General features: G+C 32.6%; 1 protein-coding gene across 4 annotated transcripts in view; it reads left to right on the forward strand.

Annotated features, from left to right (window-relative positions):
* Nucleotides 1-23,033, forward strand: part of IPO11 (importin 11) — a 169,026-nt gene that overhangs the window by 86,588 nt on the left and 59,405 nt on the right. For all 4 annotated transcript variants that reach the window (XR_010378510.1, XM_010974915.3, XM_031445867.2 and 1 more), the window contains exons 22-26: nucleotides 2,109-2,185; nucleotides 7,613-7,692; nucleotides 8,212-8,292; nucleotides 18,847-18,942; nucleotides 19,382-19,495. Coding sequence is in view for 3 of the 4 variants with exons in the window: in XM_010974915.3 (XP_010973217.1) it covers nucleotides 2,109-2,185; nucleotides 7,613-7,692; nucleotides 8,212-8,292; nucleotides 18,847-18,942; nucleotides 19,382-19,495 (448 nt within the window). In the remaining variant the exon portion in view is untranslated. The remainder of the gene's footprint in view (nucleotides 1-2,108; nucleotides 2,186-7,612; nucleotides 7,693-8,211; nucleotides 8,293-18,846; nucleotides 18,943-19,381; nucleotides 19,496-23,033) is intronic.

Here is a 23,033-nt window from a genome sequence, read left to right on the forward strand (position 1 = left end):
TAATCTTTTTCTGCAAAATATTTGTTCATTTGTTCTGTTCATTTTCCTTTTATTGACTATTTTTTGGATATTATTTCTTTGGACACTATTCCTTTGTCAGTTATATGTATTGCAAGCAGTCTTCTCCCAGTATATGACTTGCATTTTAACTTTTTTGAGGCATCTTTTATACATAGTAATTGTTAACTTTAAAGTAGTTGTATTTCTCGGGCTTTTTCTTGAATTTTTTTCTAATCTAAAGCCATAAAAGTCTTGTGACATCTTGTAAAGTAAAGCCTTACTCTTTTCATATAAGTCCTGGAATTAATTTCTGTATTTTGTATGGGATAGAGGTCTGGTTTCTCACCACTGAAAACTTTGCTTCCTGACCATTGGAGCCTCTTCTATCATACATGAAAAAGTCTGTTTCTTGTACTTTCTATTCTGTGTATGGTTTTAATTCTAATTACAGTGGAATATTGTAATTAGAATTTATTAGTAATTACTAGTTATTAGTACTAGAATTAATTAGTAATTACTAGAATTACTAATTACTAGTAATCTAATTAGTGGAGACTAACTACAGTGGTTGTATAGTAAGTCATAATATCTAGTAAGGCAAGTATCTCCCCGAATCCCTCCTCCATACTTTTTTGTTTTTTTGAGAAATTTCTTGTCTATTCTTGGTCATTTGCCTTTCACGTAATTTTAGAATCAGCTTGCTTTATTTCCAGGGAAAACAGTGTAGGGATTTGAGTTCAAGAATAATTGATTCTGTATAACAATTTAGAGAGGCATCTTTATGATGATAGGTTTTTATATGAGGACTCTTAAAACACCATGCATTTAAATTCATTATGTGTTTGATGTGTAGAAATTCAGTTGATTTTTGTACATTGATATATTCAGTAACCTTACTGAACTCTCTTAGTAATTCACATAATTTGTTTATGAATTCTTCCTTCCTCTTTTTTTTTTTTTTTTCCTATCAGTCATAGCTTCTGTGAATAAGGACTAGGTAATTTTTTCCTCTCCTGCCCTTGTATTTTTTATTAACTTACTTGGCATACCATGTGAGAGGCCCTTCATATATAGACTCAGTAGATGTGAAGGTAGACAAAGTAATAGAGAGTGTTCTTTGATGTGTGCTTCTGTTTTTCTAGAGAATGTTTTCAACATATCATCACCAGGTGTGTTTCCTATGAGTATTTGGTAGGTAGTCTATCTTACCAGGTTAAGGAAGTTCCTTTCTATTTATATTTGGATAAGAGATTTTGTAGTAAGTGTTAGATTTAGAACTGGATTCTTCCCCCACCCCCACCCTTGGCTTCTTGTAGATTTTGTGATGATCATTTTTTTCTTTTTTAACTTCTTTAGTGGGGGTTGAAGAGGTAAACCAACTGCACACTTAGGTGATAAAGTACAACCCATATTTTATTTTTTATAAAATAGTTGCTTTAGATTGCTGATACTGTGAGTGAGATTGGCTTATCATTGGCCTTTGTTCATCTTTATTAAGTTTTACTAAGTTCATGTTTATTAAACATTTAGCATAAATTGTTTACTAATTCACTAGCCCAGTGTCTTATTGAAGGGACTGATCAATTACATGTGACAAATGAATATATCAAGAAAATAAAAACATCAGAATAGCTCATCCTCTTCCACCTTAATTCAAGAGAGGCTGGGAACAAGCCAGGACACCAGAAAGGGCAAGGCACCGAGTGGGTGCTCCTTAGACACTTGCCAGTTCATCAGTGGTTTGAAGAATTGAACAGTGGCAGTTCATTCAATGGCTTTTATTGAACACCTGAAAAAAAATTTCTCTTTCCTTGACCAATTCAAAATGATCATGTTTTTGCTTCATCATTGTAATTTTATTGTATGTATTCTAGTAAGTAGTTACTTGCTGACTTTTGCTGTGTATATAGAAATCATACATAATTTGTAGGTAGGTTTTAATTTTGATGAATTTGTTAATTTTTTTACTAGAAGGATAATCTTTATAACTATATTGTCCAATTTTCTTCTTTAAATTGAACAGTTTTTTTTTTTTTATACGTAAGGTGTGTTGTTAAAAGTTTTAATGGTTGTGGAAAGTGATTTAATCATCTGTTTTCGGTTCCTAGGTTAGTGACTTTGGAAAATAGCCCTTGTGTTACACCAGAGTTGCTTCGTATATTTCAGAATATGTCGCCACTTCTTGGTATGTAGTATAGCATAAACTTACTACTGTTTTTGAATGCAACCATAATTCTGGACATTATAGGTGACTATAAATTATACCTTCTGTTTTTAACTAAAGCCTCTGATTTCGAGAAATAAGTTGGATAACATTTTAATAGTTCCTGGATTTTTTTCCTATGGTATAACTTTTTAGAACTATTTCTACATATTAAATAAAAACAAACACTGAAGTTACTAAATCACTAAATAGAAACTCAAAAAAGTTCTTAGGAAACTAATTACAAATTAAGTTTGAATTTTACATGGTAAAATTTCTATGTTTGATAGCAGTTCTGTAAAGTATTTAAAAGGCTATATTTATATTGTAAAACTGCTTCTGTGTACCATGGTTTTGTCCAGCTTCTTTTACAAATGGTCTTCTGCTATCAGTTGTTTACAGAGGAGCTTTGTACATATTTCTGATTTAGCTAAGGGACCACCAAAATAAAGATTATTAAATATTACAGAATCATTTATTGTTTGTTGAGGTATTACCTATGTATGAGCTTGAAATCAGCAGCACTTTTGGCACATGAAACCAGAGAACTGGGCACTGTGCTAAGAGTAGGCTCTTAGTCTCTTTTAGCCACCATGAATGATAACTAGTTAGATTCCTTTTTGCCAATCTGAATGTGTATTCTGATGACAATTAATAATAGAAAATCTGTACTTTTCTGTTACATATCAGCTATCATCCAAAAGTATGTAATATCTTAAATTAAAAAAAATTTTTGTTTATAGAGTTACTATTTTGTGAGGGATTTTACAGTGCAGAATCACATTTCAGCCTCATAGAGTTTAAGAATTGTATGCAGTGCCATTTAAGTTTTTTCCATTTGGAGTCCCACTCTTCAAGACACACACATAAAGCATCTTTAAATCCTTCATTAGAACTTTGTATATACTAACTGAATAGTTTAATATTGTCAGGAGAGGGCATTTTTGTAGGAAAACACTGGGTGAGAAGGCATACTTATTATGGTAATATCTGAAGACTATTTTTCTCTGAGGACTTATTTGTAGTGAGCAGTTTTGTTAGAGGAAAAATATTACTGAGGTTTAATGACACACCAGAAAAATAGTCTCACTCTTGACAATTTAAACAGGTATGGACTAAGACGTAATTATAACTGATTTAGAAAACAGCTCTCTTCATTTGCTGGATGACCATGGGGGCTAGATATTGTAATTAGTCCCTCCTGTTTTTGGAGGTTTTTAAAATTCTTCTACCCTGTTCTTCAGAATAAATAAGACCTCAAATAATACAAAGATACCATCTGTCTTCTAATAAAAAGCCATTTGATGTTTATCATCTAGTATCCCCATAAAATGATGGGAAATTTTTTAAAAGATGAAGACAGTGGCAATAAACCAATCACTTATTGCCAGTCTCCCAGGAAAAGTTTTGTCATTGAGGATAGGAAAAATCCTTTTCACTTTCCTTTACTATCTGAAGGCCTTCTAGTTCTATTCTGCCTAACTTGGAGATCATATATGATAACATTCTGGATAATCCACAGTGCTTCCTTATACTTGACCTGAGAATGGAAACCTCAGCTAGACCCATTATCAACTTTGTCATAAACATGATTCAGGCTTTTCACATATAGATGACTTCACATGGTAATTTCACTTCACCCTTGTATTCTACCCCAAATTCAGCATACCTAGACTTTACAAGGTAGTGGGAGAGAGGATTGGTAGCCAGGAAGAAGAGACTGAAAAAAGCACATGACCAATCCTACTGTAACCTTATGATACTACTGTGATGGTGGATTTAGATATGTTCTATTTTACAGCTTTACCATAATAAGCTTTGTAGGTGATGCATAGTCCTGGCCGAGCTTGTCCCCTGCATGGGCTTCTCTCTCCCCGTCCTGCCCCAGGACACACACCAGACTCCCATATTCTCTACAGGAGCTGTGGTCAACCAAATGCAACTGTAGTCAACAAATCAATAAGGACTGTCATGTGTTTAGAACAATAGCTGGCACATAGTAAGCATTATTTAAGTGTTTTATAATTATATTTATTATTACTACTACTATTACTATTAACATTATTGCTGTTTTATAAGAAAAAGTACCCAACCACTGGCTCTGTAGGATTTGTTAGTTAACTGAATCAAGAACTAGTGAAATTTCTTTCTGTGATAATTAATATTTGATTTAGACTTTTTTAACTTTCAAAGATTTTTAAAAGTTCTATATTTTATTAGTAGTATCAGTGAATATAGATAATATGGATGCTCTTGAATTATGTATTCCCTACTTTTGTCTTTGAAAACAAAAAGGATTATAGAAAATTTGTTTTATGCATTGCGGTATTTATATTTGCTTCAATAATATGAAGAAATTCTGTTTACAGATTATTTCTGTCACACTTAGTATACCTTGGTATCAGTATTACCTTCATTTTTGCTTGAGTATTGTACAGCTAATTAATATTGCTTGACATGTGGCTTTTTGCATATACCTTCTTTCAGGTGAGCTTTAAAATTTGAGATATAACCATAATATTTATTTTAACCTTTTAAGAATATAGATCAAACTGGATATTCACTTTTCTTAACAGTGAAAACACCTTTCTTGTTATATCAGTGAACTTTAAAAATTTATTTAATGAATAGATAGCTATTTTTTTAAGCAGAAATAAAGCTCCTGGCAAGAAGTTTCTCATTTTCATTTAAAACACATAAAACCAACAATACTGATGTTTAACTTAACCATTTTTAGAATATGTTAATTAAATATGAGTAAATTCAAGACTAGAATTCATTTTATATCCTTTTTTCCAAATGTAAGTAGAACTGGAGATATTTTAAGTAGAACCAGAGGCTATAAGTACAAGTATTTCTGATAATTTAGTTCCAAAGACTTGTTTCTAAAAATACTTTAAATCTTTTTTATGGTGTTAATTTTCTTAGTATTCTCGTTACTTGAAACGTAAACATTTGACTGGCTTTTTCCATGTTGTTGTAAGTGCCAAACTAATGTTCCTTGACCGATTAAATTTTTCTGCCAGTAACTTCTTGTCTAATTTGGAAGGAACTTTTCCCACCTGCCTTCTTGATGATGTAGGGTATCTTACACATTTAGCTTTCTCAGAGATTAAAATAAAAGGAGAAACTATTATAGTTTCATTTCCAAACATAAGTAGTATGATTGAACATAGATTTCTACTGAATCTATAACATAATTCAGTAATTTTTCCTTTTTGTTCCCTTTATGATAACATAAAAGAATAAATAAAATGTAACATGAAAGTACAGAATAAAAATAGAAGTAAAAGAGTAGAGAAAAACAAAGAGGAATGGAATATAAATTTTAATTAGACAAACAGATATAAGTCATACGTACACATAGCATAACTAGATACTTTGGCCATAGAGTTGACTCAGAGCTCTCTTTGAAAGAAAAACTCAATCACTTAAATTAGGGATTTTCAGGTCAGACATTGTTGACATTTTGGGCCAGGTAATTCTTTGTTGTGAGGGTCTGTCTAGTGCACTATAGGAAGCTTAGTAACATCCTTAGCCTCAACCTACTAGGTGCTAGTTTTAACAACCAAAGTTTCCAGACATTGCCAGATGTCCTCTAGGGAGCATAATTACCCATGATTAACATTTGAATTAAATTATTCACAGGGCCTAAAAATAAATACAGCTCTGTTACATGGTTAAAGTACAGCTCCTTCTGATACTAGGACCAGACAATAATTTTTCTTCAGAGTCTTAGGAGGAACTCATGAATATAATGAAGTGTTCAATATACCTTAAAATAGATATATTTATTAATTTTAAGGCTATTTTTACTATTAGTATTTAATAATTGCCAGTGATAACATGCTCTAGGAAATTTAGTAAAAGCTATCCTTGGCATGATGGAGACATGAAAAGCAGTATGAAGTGACCTAATCCCTTGAGTATTTCCTTGTATAAACTGATCCAGAGATAACTTTTAAAGTATCTGTAAGAAGAGATAAGCGCTATGGTTTTTAAAATCAGTCCTTCTTAGATATTGTTTCCTTCTTCATAGGTCTTGATAAAGTTTTAGATGACAGTGAGTTAGACATTGGACATATCTGGAATGTAGCTATTCTAAGTTCTCACTTAAATGTAGAACCCTTCTGCCTTACTTATCGCAGTGGCTGCCAAACAGTCTGCTGTTCAATGTTGGTCTGCCAAACATTGTATGTGCACAAGTGCAGACTTGACTTTCTTCTTGAGAGGAAAAGAACAATGTGAATTTTTCACAAGGATAACTTTATCCAATACAATGGTCTACCCTTTTAGTCTGAGTTTTTTGGCATAATTCTGTTGTGGAAAATATTTAGATGACAGCCTTTTTTCTAAAATATCTTTCATTTGCATGGCAACAAGTTATTAGTCTCTGTCTTATTTATTAAATCCTAAAGTATAGAACTAATACCTTTAAAACATATTTTGAACTTAGGGTATGATTATCATTTTCCTGTGAAAGTTTATGAGAAATACTCATCTGAGTAGAGTGTCTTTTCCACTTTGCTAGGATATGAGTTAAATAAGACCCTATGGCCTAGACCAGTATTTACTGGGAAGAATTTTTTTCACCTGTCCTATTGCAAGTGAATATAATTTCTAAAATATTAGCAGTACAGAATGAAAGGTTTTAGATAAAGATGTTATTTTAAGGTCATGTTTTGAGCTGTATAATTTTATACATAAAATCTGTGTTCTATTGTATGTGATAAGACATGTAAAAAACACTGCATAAACATTTGATCATATTTAATGAAATAGTTTTCTACTTTGTACTTGAAAAGGAATAGCTAAAAATAATATCCTTTTCTGATACTATTCTGGTAATGACATTTTAAAGAACATTTTTATGTGTAAATTTTTAATAGGGGAGCAGATCTGAAGAACAAAGCACAAGGATTGAGAGTATCTAAACGTAGTATAATTTTTGGCATTTAATAAGGACTCTTCATAAGTAGGGTAGCATGTTCAGTGCCAGCACAGTAGACACTCAGTAGATGCTTATTGAGTGAATTGAGTGAACCCATTTAAGTAGATGTCAAAATAGGATGGTAAAATGATTCAATTGCATGTTGTTTGCCATGCTGGTACTAGAAGTTTAGTTTGAAATGAAAGGTTGAGTCATGTAGTTATTTTCTGAAAGGAAAAAAAAAGGGAGCTAAATATTTTCTAAATTGTTTTAACTAGTGGGAAATATAAGGGAAAGCATTAATGTATAGGTTAATGCCAGTTTTTTAGATAGGTATCTGTATACTAGGAGTCTGAATAGCATTCGGAAAAGATTTGTAAAGAGCATGTAACTTACCTTTAAATAAATCACTTCACTTAAACTAATTTTTAAACAATGAAATAATTTGTCCTTTTTAAAAAAATTTATTATTTTGGCAGAATTAAGTTCAGAAAATCTCAGAACCTGCTTTAAGATCATCAATGGTTATATCTTTTTATCATCAACAGAATTTTTACAGGTATGTTGTAGTAGTTTTTGTGTTGTAAAAATTCATGTAGTTATTATTTTTATTGTTTCTTATTTGAAATCAGGAGGTACCTTTTCAAAACCTAAAATAGCAATCTGTTACTTTAAAGAGGGGGGACACTTTATAAGCATTGCCCATTACAGGACAGGTGTGATGCAGTTTCATGAATTATGTTATTTAATATAGAAAATATGCTGTACAAATAAATATATCCTAATATTTCTGTAAAAACCAGAAAAGCAATAAGCTGCATTTTTATTTTTTAAATTTTTCCTAAAGCATTCTAATTGAAACTTTATATGCTTAGAACTTTAGTATCTAATTCTCAAATAGATTATAATGAGTCCTAAATTGAATTTTTTTTTAATGGAGGTACTAGGATTGAACCCAGGACCTCATGCATGCGCTCTACCACTGAGCTATACCCACCCCCTCCAAAATGAATTTTATGCCTTTTTTGATATTGCAGATACATTCATCTGTGTATTTTGACTTTTCATTGAATTTCAGACATATGCAGTGGGTCTATGTCAGTCCTTTTGTGAACTGCTAAAGGAAATTACTACAGAAGGTCAAGTTCAAGTGCTCAAGGTATTCTCCTCTTTTTAATGAATACTGTTGTAAGGTTTCCCTCTGTATTTTGTTAAATTGGACCTTCATTTGGGTTTGGATGATTGACAAGAAGGGGAAGAATAATTCTAGACAATATTTGCTTTTAGCAATATTAAGTTGGTCTCATACCTTTGGACCAGAGTTCTCAAATTTGATTGTGCATACAGATCACCCAAGGATGTTGTTAAAAATGCAGATTTCACATTTCTCACAGGGTTTCTGCTGATGGGACCCCAATCAAGGTTCCCCTTATCCTGAGACCTTACTTTGTGTGCAATACTTTAAAAGCTTTCATAAATCATGCAGAGTTTCCTGACATCTGAAACTTTTCACCCCTCCAGTTTGTTGGACTGCTTTTGGGACAGAAATTTCCCATTATCATTTGGTACTTTTAATTTCAACTGGCTGTTGAAATTAGAGTACCAAGTTTGTATGATTGTGTGTAACTAAGAACCAATGTTGAATCATTGTGTTGTACACCTGAAACTAATATACTTTTACATGTTAATTTAAAAGAACTTAAAAACAAACAAACCCTGAGCTCTGAGTTAATCTTTATGCATTGTATCTTTACAGATTCCCAATGTTATCTTTATATTTTGTATATGGTTGTATATAATTAAGAAGTAACAGGCTCTGAGTTGTATATTTTTATAATATCTATGTTAAAGGCAAATAGTATCAATTAAATGTCTATGTTTACATATAAACATAAGTATACATAACTATATATTAACTATATCTTTACATGTATTTGTATATATGTGTATATGTACACATATTTTGTATAGACTTTGTGAGAAACTGTAGTTGTTGAAAGCATCTTGTTTTTGTTTCTAATTTCTTAGCTATGTTCTAAGTCAGATATGAGTGCTGGTTAGGTGAAGTGTCACCATAACATAACAAAATGGCTTTTTGTGTGTGAAAACTATTTCACTGCTTTAGATCCTAAAAACTATTTGATTTCCTCCCAGTGAAGTGAAAAAGTGTTTGCCCAAGGAGGTTCATTATAAGAAATGTGTTTAATCACAATAATTGTAGCATCAATTCATAATATATTTGGGGGCTAGGTGTGTATACATTTGTGCAGATGATAAAGTCTCCTTTCATATTAACCAGTAAGAGTAATCATCAATTGGAACTTACTCAAACATTATACTATTTTATGTGCTGTTCTTCAGACATTTATTATACATACATTCACTATACATATGTACGCACATGTAAAGCTCCAGATATCTGTATTAATTTGCATGTTAATTTGATTTTCAGATTGTTGCATGCAGTGTCATTGCTGATTAATCAGTCACTTACCATACAGGTCAAGGGTCAGCAAACTTTCTCTGTAAAGGACCAGGTAGTAAATATTTTAGGTGTTGTAGGCCATACAGTCTTTATCTCAACTATTCATTTCCCGCTGTTGTAGATTGAAAGCAGTCATAGATGACATGTAAATGAATGAGTGTAGTTACATCCAACAATGCTTTATTTACAAAATTATGCAGTTGTTCAGATTTGGCCGAAGGGCACAGTTTGCCAAACCCTGGTATTGATATTCAGTGCTTTCTTCTAGCCACAGGTGATAGGAAAACCACACTTTCTGTTCTTCAGCAATTCATTCTTCAGGGGGAAGGAGACAAGTAAACAACCAGCCCATATTCCGTGTTAATGTAAATAGTAGTTTTGGTTAGAGATATCTCAGAATTACCTCGGGAACTTTTAAAAAAATCCCAGTAAGGTATAAGATGTTAGTATTTCTTTTTAAATAGTTCCCCAGGTTATTTTCATGAGCACTTTTCACTGTGAGCCATTGCTGTTTATTTGCTTTATGTTACTCTGGGAGTATAGAAGTTGTCATCTTACCAAGTATTTTGCGGAGAACATTTTTCAGCAAGAAGGAATTGTGATGGGAGCTGAGTGAGTCTTAAAGTTTGGTAGGGTTAGTGTTGCCCAATAAAACATAGTATTTTTATTGCTTATCCTGGCATTCCTAGTAGGGTGAATTAGACTAATACAGTGTTAAATACTGCAGAGAAGTGAACAAGACTAAGAGCAGAGAGAATTCTGTGAGGATTATCTGTTAAGGGTGGAGATAGTGGTGTTATTTAAAACCTTCAGTGTCTGTAAATTGGAGGGGGTCATATGCCACACTGAAGTGTTGTTATGAAGTGCTGAGAAAATGGTGTTACATTAAGGGCTGTATTGGTTTCCTAGGCCTACCATAACAAAGTACCACAACCTAGATGGCTTAAAACAACAGAAATTAACTTATAATATTTACAATGATGGTCTCTCTCACAAGGTTCTGGAAACTAGAAGTCTGAAATCAAGATGTTGGCAGGGCCATGCTCTCTTTGAAGACGCTAGGGGAGAATCTCTCCCATGCCTCTCTCTTAGCTCCTAGTGGTTACCAGCAATCTTTGGCTTCCCTGGCTTGTACATGCGTCATTCCAGTCCCTGCCTCCTTTGTCACATGACATTCTGCTTCTGTCTGTTTTCTCTTCTTGTAAAAGCACCAGTCATAGTGGATTAAGGGCCTACCCTAATAATTTCATATTAACTTAATTATCTTGGCAAAGACCCTATTTCCAAATAGGGTCACATTCACGTGTACTTGGGATTAGGACTTCAGCATATTTTGGGGGTCAACGCATAACAAAAATTTACTGTCAAAAGATTGCCTTTGGGTGTGGAGAGGCAATGAGAAAAATCTGATCTGAGTAGATTTTGTAGATGATAGTCACCCAGTAGAAGACAGAATGGCTCTAGGTGATACAAGGGATTGGGATTTTGAGTCTAGAGTTTATGTGGAAGGGGCTCTTAGAGTTCGTTTTCTCAGCGAGTTGGCAAGACTAATAGTGGTTGAACCTGTAGATACAGTGTTAGGTGAAGAGTATAGGAAACTGGCATGACTTCGGCATTTTCAGTTAGAAAGGAGATAAGGCTGTCAGAGACGCCTGATGCCTGTCACTGTGAGGCAGAGTACATTGCAGGATGATTGGTACATCTGCACTTGGGGTGAGGGGTGGGTTGAGTAATATTCATCTCAGTATTCATTCTTGAGTGAATTGTATCTTTCTGATGTTTAGGTTGATATTTAAGAAAGATTAAGTTGTATTAGAATGTCATCTTACACTTTAAGAGATTTCTTATAAAGTAGAAAGGCTTTTAGCCAGAGTTGAAATTAAAAAGTTCTTTGGTTAATTATGATTTTTCCCAGAGAGTTTATTTATCAAATTATAGTCTTCAGCATATTCTCTGATTTGCTGTTTTGTATTTGAAATCACAGTAGAAACTTAAATCCAAAATTTTGATGTAAACTAAAAAGTAGGTATATAGAGAGTGAAAATACAAGAGAACTCTATGGTTTAAATTTCATAGGTTCTTCAGTTTCTTTTTTTAAAGTGGTGGGTAAGGCGAGAATGTGAAAGCCCTTGTTACCGAGAAGCTCGTGGACTCTGAAGCAGTAACAACAGGAATCTGTGTGTGGCTTGTTGAGACCCCAGATATTTGAGGCCTAGTCTACCATCACATGTCTGACAGTTCTCACCAGTACTGATTTCAGAATACTCTAGCCCCAAAGCTAACAAGCAAATAGCATTACACATGTTGGTTTCTAAAATGTTTCTGTGAATTTTTATCGCATTTATGCTCTTACCAAGCGGATAGAGTGGCAATATATAAGTATATTGAGGAACTTCATCTGTCTTATATAATCTTAGCTCCATCTTTTGCCTTGATGATATTTTCTTCTCTGAAAGTAGAGGACATAACAAAGAAATGATACTTTGGACTTAATTCTGACAGTTGGAGGAAAAACTGATTAGCAATGTGGGAGTGATAGAAATTTGAGAGAAAATAGCTGTGTCATTTTGATGTTGTCTTTATAGGTTTTTCAGTGTGTGTGTGTGTGTGTGTGTGTGTGTGTGTATGTATGTTTTATCTTTCTTTCTTCTCTATTAGACTGTAAGCTTTTCCGTGATCCTAAATTTAGTAAACACTAACAGTACATTTGGGATGTTATTCTCTCCTTGATCTGTGCCTTGGTTTGCGCACCCAGCTCTGCTACTTATACATTCTTGAGTACATGCTGAGCCTAAGTTCTTTTGTTTATTATAGAAGGGGTTGTACTACATGGTTTTTAATAATCTATAACTATGCATTATCTGAAATCTCCTGTGTTAAATTATAATCTATAAATTCTAAGTGATGAAAAAGGTTCTTTCTTATGTTTAAACACATACCAGAAGAAACTTAAATTGAAAGTGGTTTTTTCTCCTGCTTTTCTGCAATATTATTAATAAAGTAATTGTTGAAAGACAACTTGTTCTGAGTCATATGGAATGGGATTGTGAAATTTATTTGAAAAATGAAGCACGTTTTTAGGATATGTCCTAAGGAAAATACTTACTTTCTTCTTACTATTTGTTTTTAATTATATTCTTACCAAATAATTAGACTCGGTAGAGCAGAGCAGGGAAGACTGTGGACTAAAGCAAAACTGCTAGGGTTATAATATTGGCTCTGCTACTTCACAGCTGTGTGAAGTGAGCAAGTTAATCTCTGTTCCTCACTTTCCATCTGTAAAATGGGGATAAAAATGTTATCTACTTCCTAGCGTTGAGGTGGGGATTCCATGAACTTACATGTAAAGCACTTATAATGTTGCCTAGCATGTAATCAGTTAATATAAGTGCTGGCTTTTTTTTTTCTAATTATATAGTTATCTAATTATATAATCTCCCAGTGGGGGAAAATAGGCTACTGTGCTTCTAGGCCAGATAGTTTATTTGATTGTTAATATCCTTCGTTGCCTGTAAGAAAAACAGAATAAACCAAGTTATTCTACCTGTTCCTTTGACCATTCTCCTAAATAAATGTTTATTTAAAATAAAGAATGCATTAAATTTTTATAACTTAAGTAGGTAATTTGCACAATGATAGAGCTTTTTACTTATTCCAGAATCATGTTATCTCAGCTGGCTTTTTAAAATTAATTGTTTTTAATTCTTTCTTGCTTTTCAGAATAATACAACCTTTAAAAAATGTTTTTATTATGGAAAATTCCAAATTTACCTAATGCACAACACTACCCTTACAGTTTTACTAGAAGAAAAATCTAGTTGCATCTCCTTTTTCCTTGATGTGGAAGAAGGTAAAGTCATTGTTTGTCCCCTAGTTGTACGTAATGTTTTTCGATTGAACAATTCAGCACAAATCAGTTACCATGCAAATATACATTGAAATATTTATAACATTTAAAATAAGTTACACGTTAAACCAGCTTCTAAGTATTCCAGCTGGAAGTCATTAGTAAGATATAAATACTTGAATTAAAAATTGAGAACCTAATAATGTGTTTAAGACTGCATTTTTACATAACATTGCTATATCTAAAACACTGTTTGACCTGAAATCTCATAAACTGAATTTTATTATTTATTAAATGTATGTTAAATACTAGGCATATACTAATTATCATGAATAAATTACTTTTTTTTTACATAAATGAATATTTTAGGATCCTTTTATACTTCTACTTGAAAGCTGAGAAAACTCTCAAAATTTTTGGCATCTTCCTGTTCTCAGAGTTCCAGTAAAGCTATAATAATGGTTTTTAATATTAGCTCATTTTTTTAATACCTCTCAGATACTGTTTCTTAATATAATATGCCGTATAACATTTTAAATACATTTTTGACTAAGTGTCACTGTTATACTAATTTCTGACAGTATCTGGAAGTAACTTTTTTGTTCTTTGAAGCAGAAAATTACAATGTTATGAAAATTGGATAGAGAGACAAGTATGCCTGCTTTAGGAGCAAATGGTTAAGAGCAAAAATAGGCTTTATTGTATTCTGTGACTTAGAACAAGTTAACTAGATAAATATAATTATGTTCTAAAAATACTCAAATATAAATTATTAGCATTTTTAAAATTTGAAATTTATCTATATGTATACATTCTTCTTTGAGTTTAGAAGTTCTCTTTTTTGTCATGGTATTATCAAACATTAGTGAGCCAAATTGCTTTCATTCACTGTGATAAGCCTTATTTAAGATGGCACAAATATTTTTAAGGTATAATTTATTATGTAAAAATAATAGTTAATACTGGCATTTACTATATGGTACACATTTCTAAGCATGTAACATAGAGTTTATTTAATCCTCACATAAACCTGTGATGATAGTACCATTCTTTCCCCATTTTTACAGATGAGAAATTAAATCACAAAGAGGTAAATATTTTGTCCAAGGTCACAGCTAGTAAGTATTGGAGCGATGATATAAACATAGGCATTCTGACTTCAAGATCTGTGCTCTTAACTACTTTGTTTGCAGTGTAAGCCTTAAATCAAGAAAATTGTTTTGAGTGTGAGGCTCAAACTAAAAGCCTGCATTTTTGACAGGGATTATAAAAGCACTGTCTGTTTCTAAACTGTTTCAGGTATATTCAGAAAAGGGATGGATTAAAATTAAAGTTCAGAAGTCCTATTTTTGCAATAGCAAGATGGTGATAAAAAATTATTAGTAACAGATGATTGGATGATAAGATAGGTACTGCGGCTTATTCAACCACACAAAGGAGTACTAGGAAGACTGAGAAAGGAATGAAGACAGCCTCACAGTACAGTTCTGGAGTAATTTGAGAATAGTATCTAGAGTTTTCTTGTATTTAAATAGTGCAACATAGATAGCAATGGAAAAATAAACCAAATTGATGCAAGTGGCTATGTAGGGGGAAGAGAGTGAGAGACTGGAAGCTAGATCTTTCAGGGTGTATATCTCTTCTGTCCTTTTTGCTTTGGAGCTATACAGATGTTTTATGTGATATAAAATAATAAAGTAAAAGCAGTTCTAAACATGGGGAAAAAAACCCCCTGAAACATCTAAATCTAACTATTACTATCTTGGTGTTATAAGCCATCTTAGAAAATTGCAAGCAACTTTAATACATACTATTCTACATTTATATCCCTGGTAGATTATAACATTAGAACAAAATAAACCCACAGGAAATTATAAATTGCCCTCAGTAGCGTTATTGTTATCAGTAATATTGGTATTGGTATTTTGAAACACATATGTGCATATGTGGATGTTTTTGTACATAGCAGTAAAAGCAAACAAGTTAAGGTTATCAGAATCTGGGATTTTTCAGTATAAGGGGAAAAAAGGTGGAACTATAAAAGCAAAGAAGGTATGTAAAATGCTGTAATCTTATATGGATTTGGTAAATTATTGGTATATACTTTTCAGGGAGAGAAAAATAGATTTCCCAATACTGTGTAAGCAAAGACCTAGAAACACTGTCAATTCAGTGGCAATAAGCACCTCAGAGCCTAGACTGTGGTCTGTAAATACTGTGTCCTGCTGGTTGACTCCAGAACTCAGGCAAGAGAGACACAAGATAAACTGGGGAGATCTCCTTGTGCCAGAAGGAAGAGAAGGTGGGATCTGTCAAAAGGATGCAGGAATCAACTTGAAGGAGTTCCCACTGGCTAATGATGGGACAGTTTGAGCATCAAAACAAAACTAAACTAACTGGATTAAAACACATCAAACATGCTAAAATTTCTGAGAACATAATGATTCCCCCCAAGAAGAGTAAGTTATGATTTAAATTCTATTAATATCTGTAAATTGCCTTATTTTAAACTATCTATTATTAGTTTAGTTGTCTTTAGTGTTATTTCCCTCTTAAAGATGTTTGGCAATCTGGGTGTACATGATTTCAATTAAAATATTTTAAAAAATCTTGTTTAGAAGTAAGAACACTGCTGCTGATCATGTTCAGTAGGATTTTGATCATTATGAAAGAACCTTCTTTGCAATGGAAATTTGAACTGTGTGACTTTTTGGTCACAACTGCAATACCTTCCTTGGACAGTGGGCTGTAGAGTGTCATGTCTGTGAGAATTATATAGGACCATTCTATATGGATTTTCCCATAGGTTTCTCAAGTTCAGTATCTTCAAAATGAAGCCTCATTGTTACTAATGGCACCATGATTGTACCCATTGACCAAACATGAAAACTAGGAGTAATTCCAGATTTCTTCACCTTTGGGCAGTTGTTTAGTTGGTTTTCTATATCTGATTAGTTCTACTTTCTGAATGTTCTCTTGATTCTAATCCACAATTTTTGCCTCCAAGTCTGATAATGGTATTTTCCTGCCTAATTTTTCAGAAAGGACCTCATTGTTTCTATGGTTCCTGGCCTTTTTGAATACAGAGACTCCATTTTAGTTCTGAAATATGTGAATCCTTTATACAACAGCAGCTATACTTTTATACATAAAGAAAATGCATCAGGACAGAGTTGAATAGTACTGAATAATACTTTTCAATGAATTTATATTTTAAAAGTCATAATAAGTATGTGATTACTTATACTTTTCTACACAGACTTCTGTAATCTTTAGAGTTAATTTTTTTTGGTGTAGTTTTTTAAGTGCAGTAAATTCTCTGCCACTTGTCTCTGCTCAATATGTTCATATACATTGATCCATCAGGATTTTATTACTTTCATTTTCTTATATAAGTCTGTTTCAGAGCCATGCTGACTCCCCCCTCTTACTCTTCCTCTCCAAGCTTGTTGCTTCTTTTTCTTTTTCCTAGTGTTCTGAAATTTTGCAGTGATATGCCTTCATGTAGGTTTATTTTAATTAATTGTCCTGGGCACTGCTGGACCCTTTTAGTCTGGAAAGTCTCTCTTTTTGACCCTTTAAAGAAAATACACTGTATTCTCCTGGAATAGGGGAAGGTTAGTTGCCCAAATATGCAGATTGGGGAATATCTGGCACTCTGTGTCTTAAGTAGACTTCCAATCACTCTTATTTTTAGCTTTTCTTTTACCCTCTTTTCCAAAGATGTATGGCTCTGCTAATCCCTGTGTCTTTTGATAGGGAGTGGTAGGGAGAAGATACACACGATGTACATACAGTTGCTCTCAGCTTTCTCTATTGCAGCCTTAGGTTTTAGCCTTCTCTCATTTGGTAAGTCAGTTACCTCTTGACTTTCTTCTTTGTAGATTCCAATATTCATCTCTCATTCCCTTTGTCCTTTTAAAATTATGCCCTCCTCCCTTAAGAATCTTTTCACTCTAATTTTTGTGGGGTTTCAGAAGGGAGTGAAATTGATGTGTGTCAAACAATCAGCAGATGGCCTTATCTTCCACTTGTAGATAATATAGATGTTTGGTGGCATCTACCTCTGAGACTCTCTCTGTCTACTGCCTTATCTACATCTTCCCCCTCTTTATTCCAATCTATTTTTTTTTAACAAAATAAACTTCACTGAAGTCCAGTTTAATCATGTTCTGAATCTCATCATCTCCCATTGCTTTTAATCAGGAACAGTGATATCTTTTCTCCTGTATCTCTTAGTAGATATCATAGTGTTTGACACACAGTAGAAGTTTTTATATTTTTTAAAATTTTATTTGGACATTCCTTTTACTTTTTTGCACGAAACTAGACGATGTTATCATTCATTGTAGTATTTGCTTACTTTGAGAATGTTAAAATGTGCAAGGTGTATTTGATTGTCACTGTGCTGTTGGCACTTAATGAGCAGAGACCAGAGATGCTAAAAACCCCTTAATGTTTAAAACAGTCCTGCACAGTAAATGCTGCTCCCACGCAGAATGCCAGTAGTCAGTCTTCAGACACATTGCTGGAAGCTTTAAGAGAAACCTGGCTCTGCCTTGAGGCTGGTACTTGCCTACTACCCTCTCAAATGGTGTCTGTTTTCATTCTTACCCCTCAAGCAGTGGGGCTGAAGTGTGGAACATTTCTTTTTGGTCCTCACTGCTGCTCCCTGAGCACTGCCTTCCTTACTCCCTTAAAAGACAACAACAAAAAAACCCAAAACAAAAATCCCATCCCAGTTTGAATTTCATGCTACTTGTCTTTGTTATGGAAGGAACCCATCTCACTCATATAAAAGTAATTTATGTACAAATTTGTCACCTGTATCAATCAGTGTACATGGTTAATAATCTATATAATTTATATAATAAATAGGATTATTTCTCATTTAATAAATATGCAGTGTATATGCAACATGCCCTTTTCCATCCAATTCATTGATAAATTTAAATGTAGACTTATTTTTGGATAGTAGCTATAGTTGTTACTAATTTCCCTTTTCACTATTAAAAGCCAATACTTTTGAAATGCCTTATTGCCTCTATAAGTGCAACATTTTTTCAAGGTTATTTGTTTAAAATGCAAAGATAAGAATTACATTAACAACATGATGCCTATATTATCAGAATGTGATTAATTATAATTCAATGCAAGATATATAGCTGTGTCTAAACATGTATTGTACACTTAAATTGCAGCTTTTAATAGATTATCTTAGAAAAGTGTGTCTAGTGCCAGAATGTTGAATACTTCATGTACTTGTATGTATTCTCAGATTTGGTGCGTGACATTTAATAAATTGTTTTCTTTGCCTGTATTTTGTATAAAGCAGTGACTTGCATATAAAGTATTACCAGAGTGTCTTTCTGGCTTTTTAGGTTGTGGAAAATGCCCTTAAAGTGAACCCAGTATTAGGCCCGCAAATGTTTCAACCAATTCTACCTTGTGTTTTCAGAGGTATTATAGAAGGGGAGGTAAGATTTTTCTTAATCTTCTAAGACTATTGTTGGATTGTAGGGTTTTATTTTAATTATTTTTCTTCTTCATTGGAAAATTACTTCTTCATTGTTAGAAATAAAAGGAAAGCTTTTCTTATTATTTGATCATTTTGAAATAAATTCGGTAAATTAACTATTTCAGAATAGTTATACAGCTTTGCCCTTTCTCTGCACATAGGGAAGCATAGATTTCCCTTGATGTCTCATCTAATTCACTCATACTCATGTATATTTGTACACAAATATTTTAAGCAGAGAAATGGAAAAAAATAGTTTTGTTATATATGGAAAATATGAAAACACTGGTTATTTTCTAAGTCAAGCTCTTAAGTAGATCCATGTATGTCAGTGATGTTAATAATTGTTTATACTTGTACCATAACAGTTTTACATATGCTGTATTTTAATTGTACAGAGGTATCCTGTAGTGATGTCAACGTATCTCGGCGTTATGGGTCGAGTCCTGCTGCAAAACACTAGTTTCTTTTCTTCACTTCTGAATGAGATGGCACATAAATTTAATCAGGAGGTAAGAATAATTTTACTTAAATTGAAGGAGGTCTTCATCCAAAAAAAAGATTGGAAATAATTTGGTGAAGTAATGAATCTATAAAAGTCTTGTAGTATTTAAACTTTACTTTAAGTCTTAAATAACTTATGTTGTGCTATAATTTGGGAGAAAGAAGAACAAGGAATCTGAATGGCAATTAAAACTTAAATTTTGTTCTCTCTCAAAACAGGCAATTTAATTCTGCTTAGCCATAGGATAGAATTTTGATTTGTTTATGGTTGCAGAGTTTTTATTTACTTATACCTGAAATGAAACAGGAATACTTTGCACATAATCATGTACTGTCTTTGTTTTATTTCTGTAATGAACGTGTTCTTAGTGCCATGCAATGATTTTCCATTATCATTGTTGCAGTAAGTGATCTTTTCAGCAGAAACTTATTTAGAAATACACTGTAACTGAAACCAACCACCTGCGTAAGTAAGAAATAGGTTCTTAAGTGAGTTGGTTTCTTGAGACTATGTACATTGTATTAAAATGCAGTTTTTATGTTTCACGTTTTTAATCTGTTAAGATTTATAAAAGATAAAAGGTGGAATATACTTGACCGATATCTCCAGAGTGGAGGGGCAATTTGTGAAATCTTTCAGTTTGTGTCTAAAATAAAATTTTCGCTTAAAGGAAATCAAGAGTAAGAAAGTGCAAATTGTAGAATGTATATAGCTTTTCCAGAATTAGAATAATCTAATTAGGGAAACTAAATTTGTTTTGATGAACAGAAAGGAGAGATTTTTTTCATTAGCTTCATTAAATTTAGCTGTGATGGTATAATGTTAAAACAGTTTAAAGAATTTATTCAGTTGAGTTCAGCAAAATCTGTGGAGTGATTTTAATAATAATATATTTAACAATACAAATTTTATGTTATATTTTAAATCTTCACAATGACCCAATGAGATAATAGTATTTTTATTTCCATCTCACACCTGAGAAATCTGAGGCTTGGAGACTTAGTGACTAGGTCAAGTCTGCAAAGCTAGTAAATGATGGAGTTGATGTGCAAACCCAGCCTGGTATCTTAATGACCACATTCTGCTGCCTCCTACACACTGGAACAGGCACTTCTCTACTAGACATTGGAGACACTTGGTTTCACAAGCTGATAGTAGTCTTTTAAGAGAGAGAGTACTTAAACAGGTGATTTTCTAATAATATTATAAGTATTATGTTAGAGCTATGTCCTGCATGCTATGGAAAGAGAAAGAAAAGCTATCTACTGTGTTAAAAATTTTTTTCTTGATTTTTTTCTTGTGATAAAATACACATAGCATAAAACTTACCACCTTAACTACTTTCTGGTGTACAGTTCGGTGTTATTAAATGTATTCATAATGTACAGTTATTACCACCATCAATCTTAATAACTTTCAGATATGTAAAACTTGAGCCTCTATACCCATTAAACAATAGCTCCCCATTACCCGCTCCCTGTAGCTCCTGGAAACCACCATTTTAATTTCTGTATCTAGAAATTAGGTTAGGTTTTGTAGATTTTAGTAGATTTTGACTACTCTAAGTACTTCATATAAGTGGAATCATACACTGTTTATCTTTTTGTGACTAAATTACATCACTTAGCATAATGTCTTGAAGGTTCATTCATGTTGCAGCGTATGTCAGAATCTCCTTCCTTTTTAAGGCTGAAAATATTTCATGGTGTGTGTGTGTGTGTGTTTGTGTATAAATAAAATCTCACACTTCGCTTATCCATGGATCAGTCAGTGGACACTTCAGTTGCTTCCACATTTTAGATACTGTGAATAAAGCTGCTATGAACATGGATATACAGATATCTCTTTGAGACCTGCTTTCTATTCTTTTCGATATATATATCCAGAAGTGGAATTGCTGGATCATATAGTAATTCTACTTTTAATTTTTTTGAGGAACCACCATACTGTTTTCCATGCACCTGCACTATTTTAAATGCCTGCCCACAGTGCACAAGGATGCAATTTCTCCATATCTTTGCCAACACTTGTTTTTTTGTTTATTTTGTTTTTGTTTTTATTTTTTGACAATGTCCACTTTAATGGGTGTGAGGTGGTACTGTAATTTTGATACGCATTTCCCCTAATGATTAATGGTATCAAGCATCTTTTTGTATGCTCATTGACCATTTGTGTATCTTATTTGGAAAAATATCTATTCAAGTCTTTTGCCCATTTTTAAATCAGGTTATTTTCTGTTGAGTTTTAGCATTATTTATGTATTCTGTATATTTAACCCTTATCAGCTGTATATTATTTGCAGATATTTTCTCCAGTTCTATGGGTTTCCATTTTACTCTGTTGATAGTATCTTTTGATGCACAATTTTTTTTTAATTTTCAAGAAGTTCAGTTCATTTTACTTTTTTTTATTGCCTATGCCTTTGATGCTGTAGCCAAGAAATTGTTGCCAAATTCAGTGTTGTGAATCTTTTGTACTATTTTTTTGTCTAAGAGTTTTTATAGTTTTATTTCTTACATTAAGTTCTTAACTCTTTTTTTTTTAAATTGAAGCATAGCTGATTTATGATTTTATATTAGTTTCAGGTGTATAGCATAGTGATTCAGTATTTTTACAGATTACATTCCATTAAATGTTATTACATGATAATGGCTATAATTCCCTGTGCTATACAATATATCCTTGTTGCTTTTCTCTTTGACCTATTTTGAGTTGATTTTTGTATATGGTGTGAGGTAAAGGTGTAGCTTCATTCTTTTGCTTGTGGGTATTCAGTTTTTCCAAAGCCATTTGTTTAAAAGACCATCCTTTCCTCAGTGAATGGCCTTGGCCCTCTTGTCAAAAATCATTTGACCATAAATGCAAGGATTCCTGGCCTCTCTGTTCTATTCCATTGGTCTGTATGTTTATCTTTATGCAATTATCATATTACTTTGATTCCGAAGGCTTTGTAGCACATATTGAAATCCAGAAGTGTGAGTCCTCCAGCTTTTTTCATCTTTTTGGAGACTCTTTTGTTTATTCAGGGTTACTTGAGATTTTATATGAATTTTAGGATGAGTTTTTCAGTTTTTGCAAAAAATGTCATTGGGATTTTTGAAAGAAAGTGCATTGAAACTAGATTGTTTTGAGTAGTATAGACATATTAACAATATTAAGTCTTTCAACCTTAAATGTTTTTAAATGTTTTTAAATGTTTCTGAATTCTCTTTATTAGTATTTTGTTTAGGAGTTTTGCATCAATGTTCATAAGAGATACTGATCTGTAGCTTTTCTTTTTTGTAGTATCTTTGTTGGGCTTTGTTACCAGGCTAATGCTGACCTCAGCATGAGCTTATAGAATGAGTTAGAAAGTGTTCCTTCCTCTTTGATTTTTAAAATTGAAAATTTTAAAATATTGAAGTAAGTCCCTGCTAATTAGAAAACAGTTTTAAGAGTAACCTTGATAAATGCTATAATTGATTAATAGTATAAATTTTACTATGAAACAGTTTATCATTTCTTTTCAGTTTTGTAAACAAATCTTTTGACTATGAGGGAGTATA

This window comes from Camelus dromedarius, chromosome 3 (assembly GCF_036321535.1).
Source record: "Camelus dromedarius isolate mCamDro1 chromosome 3, mCamDro1.pat, whole genome shotgun sequence".
NCBI lineage: Eukaryota > Metazoa > Chordata > Mammalia > Artiodactyla > Camelidae > Camelus > Camelus dromedarius.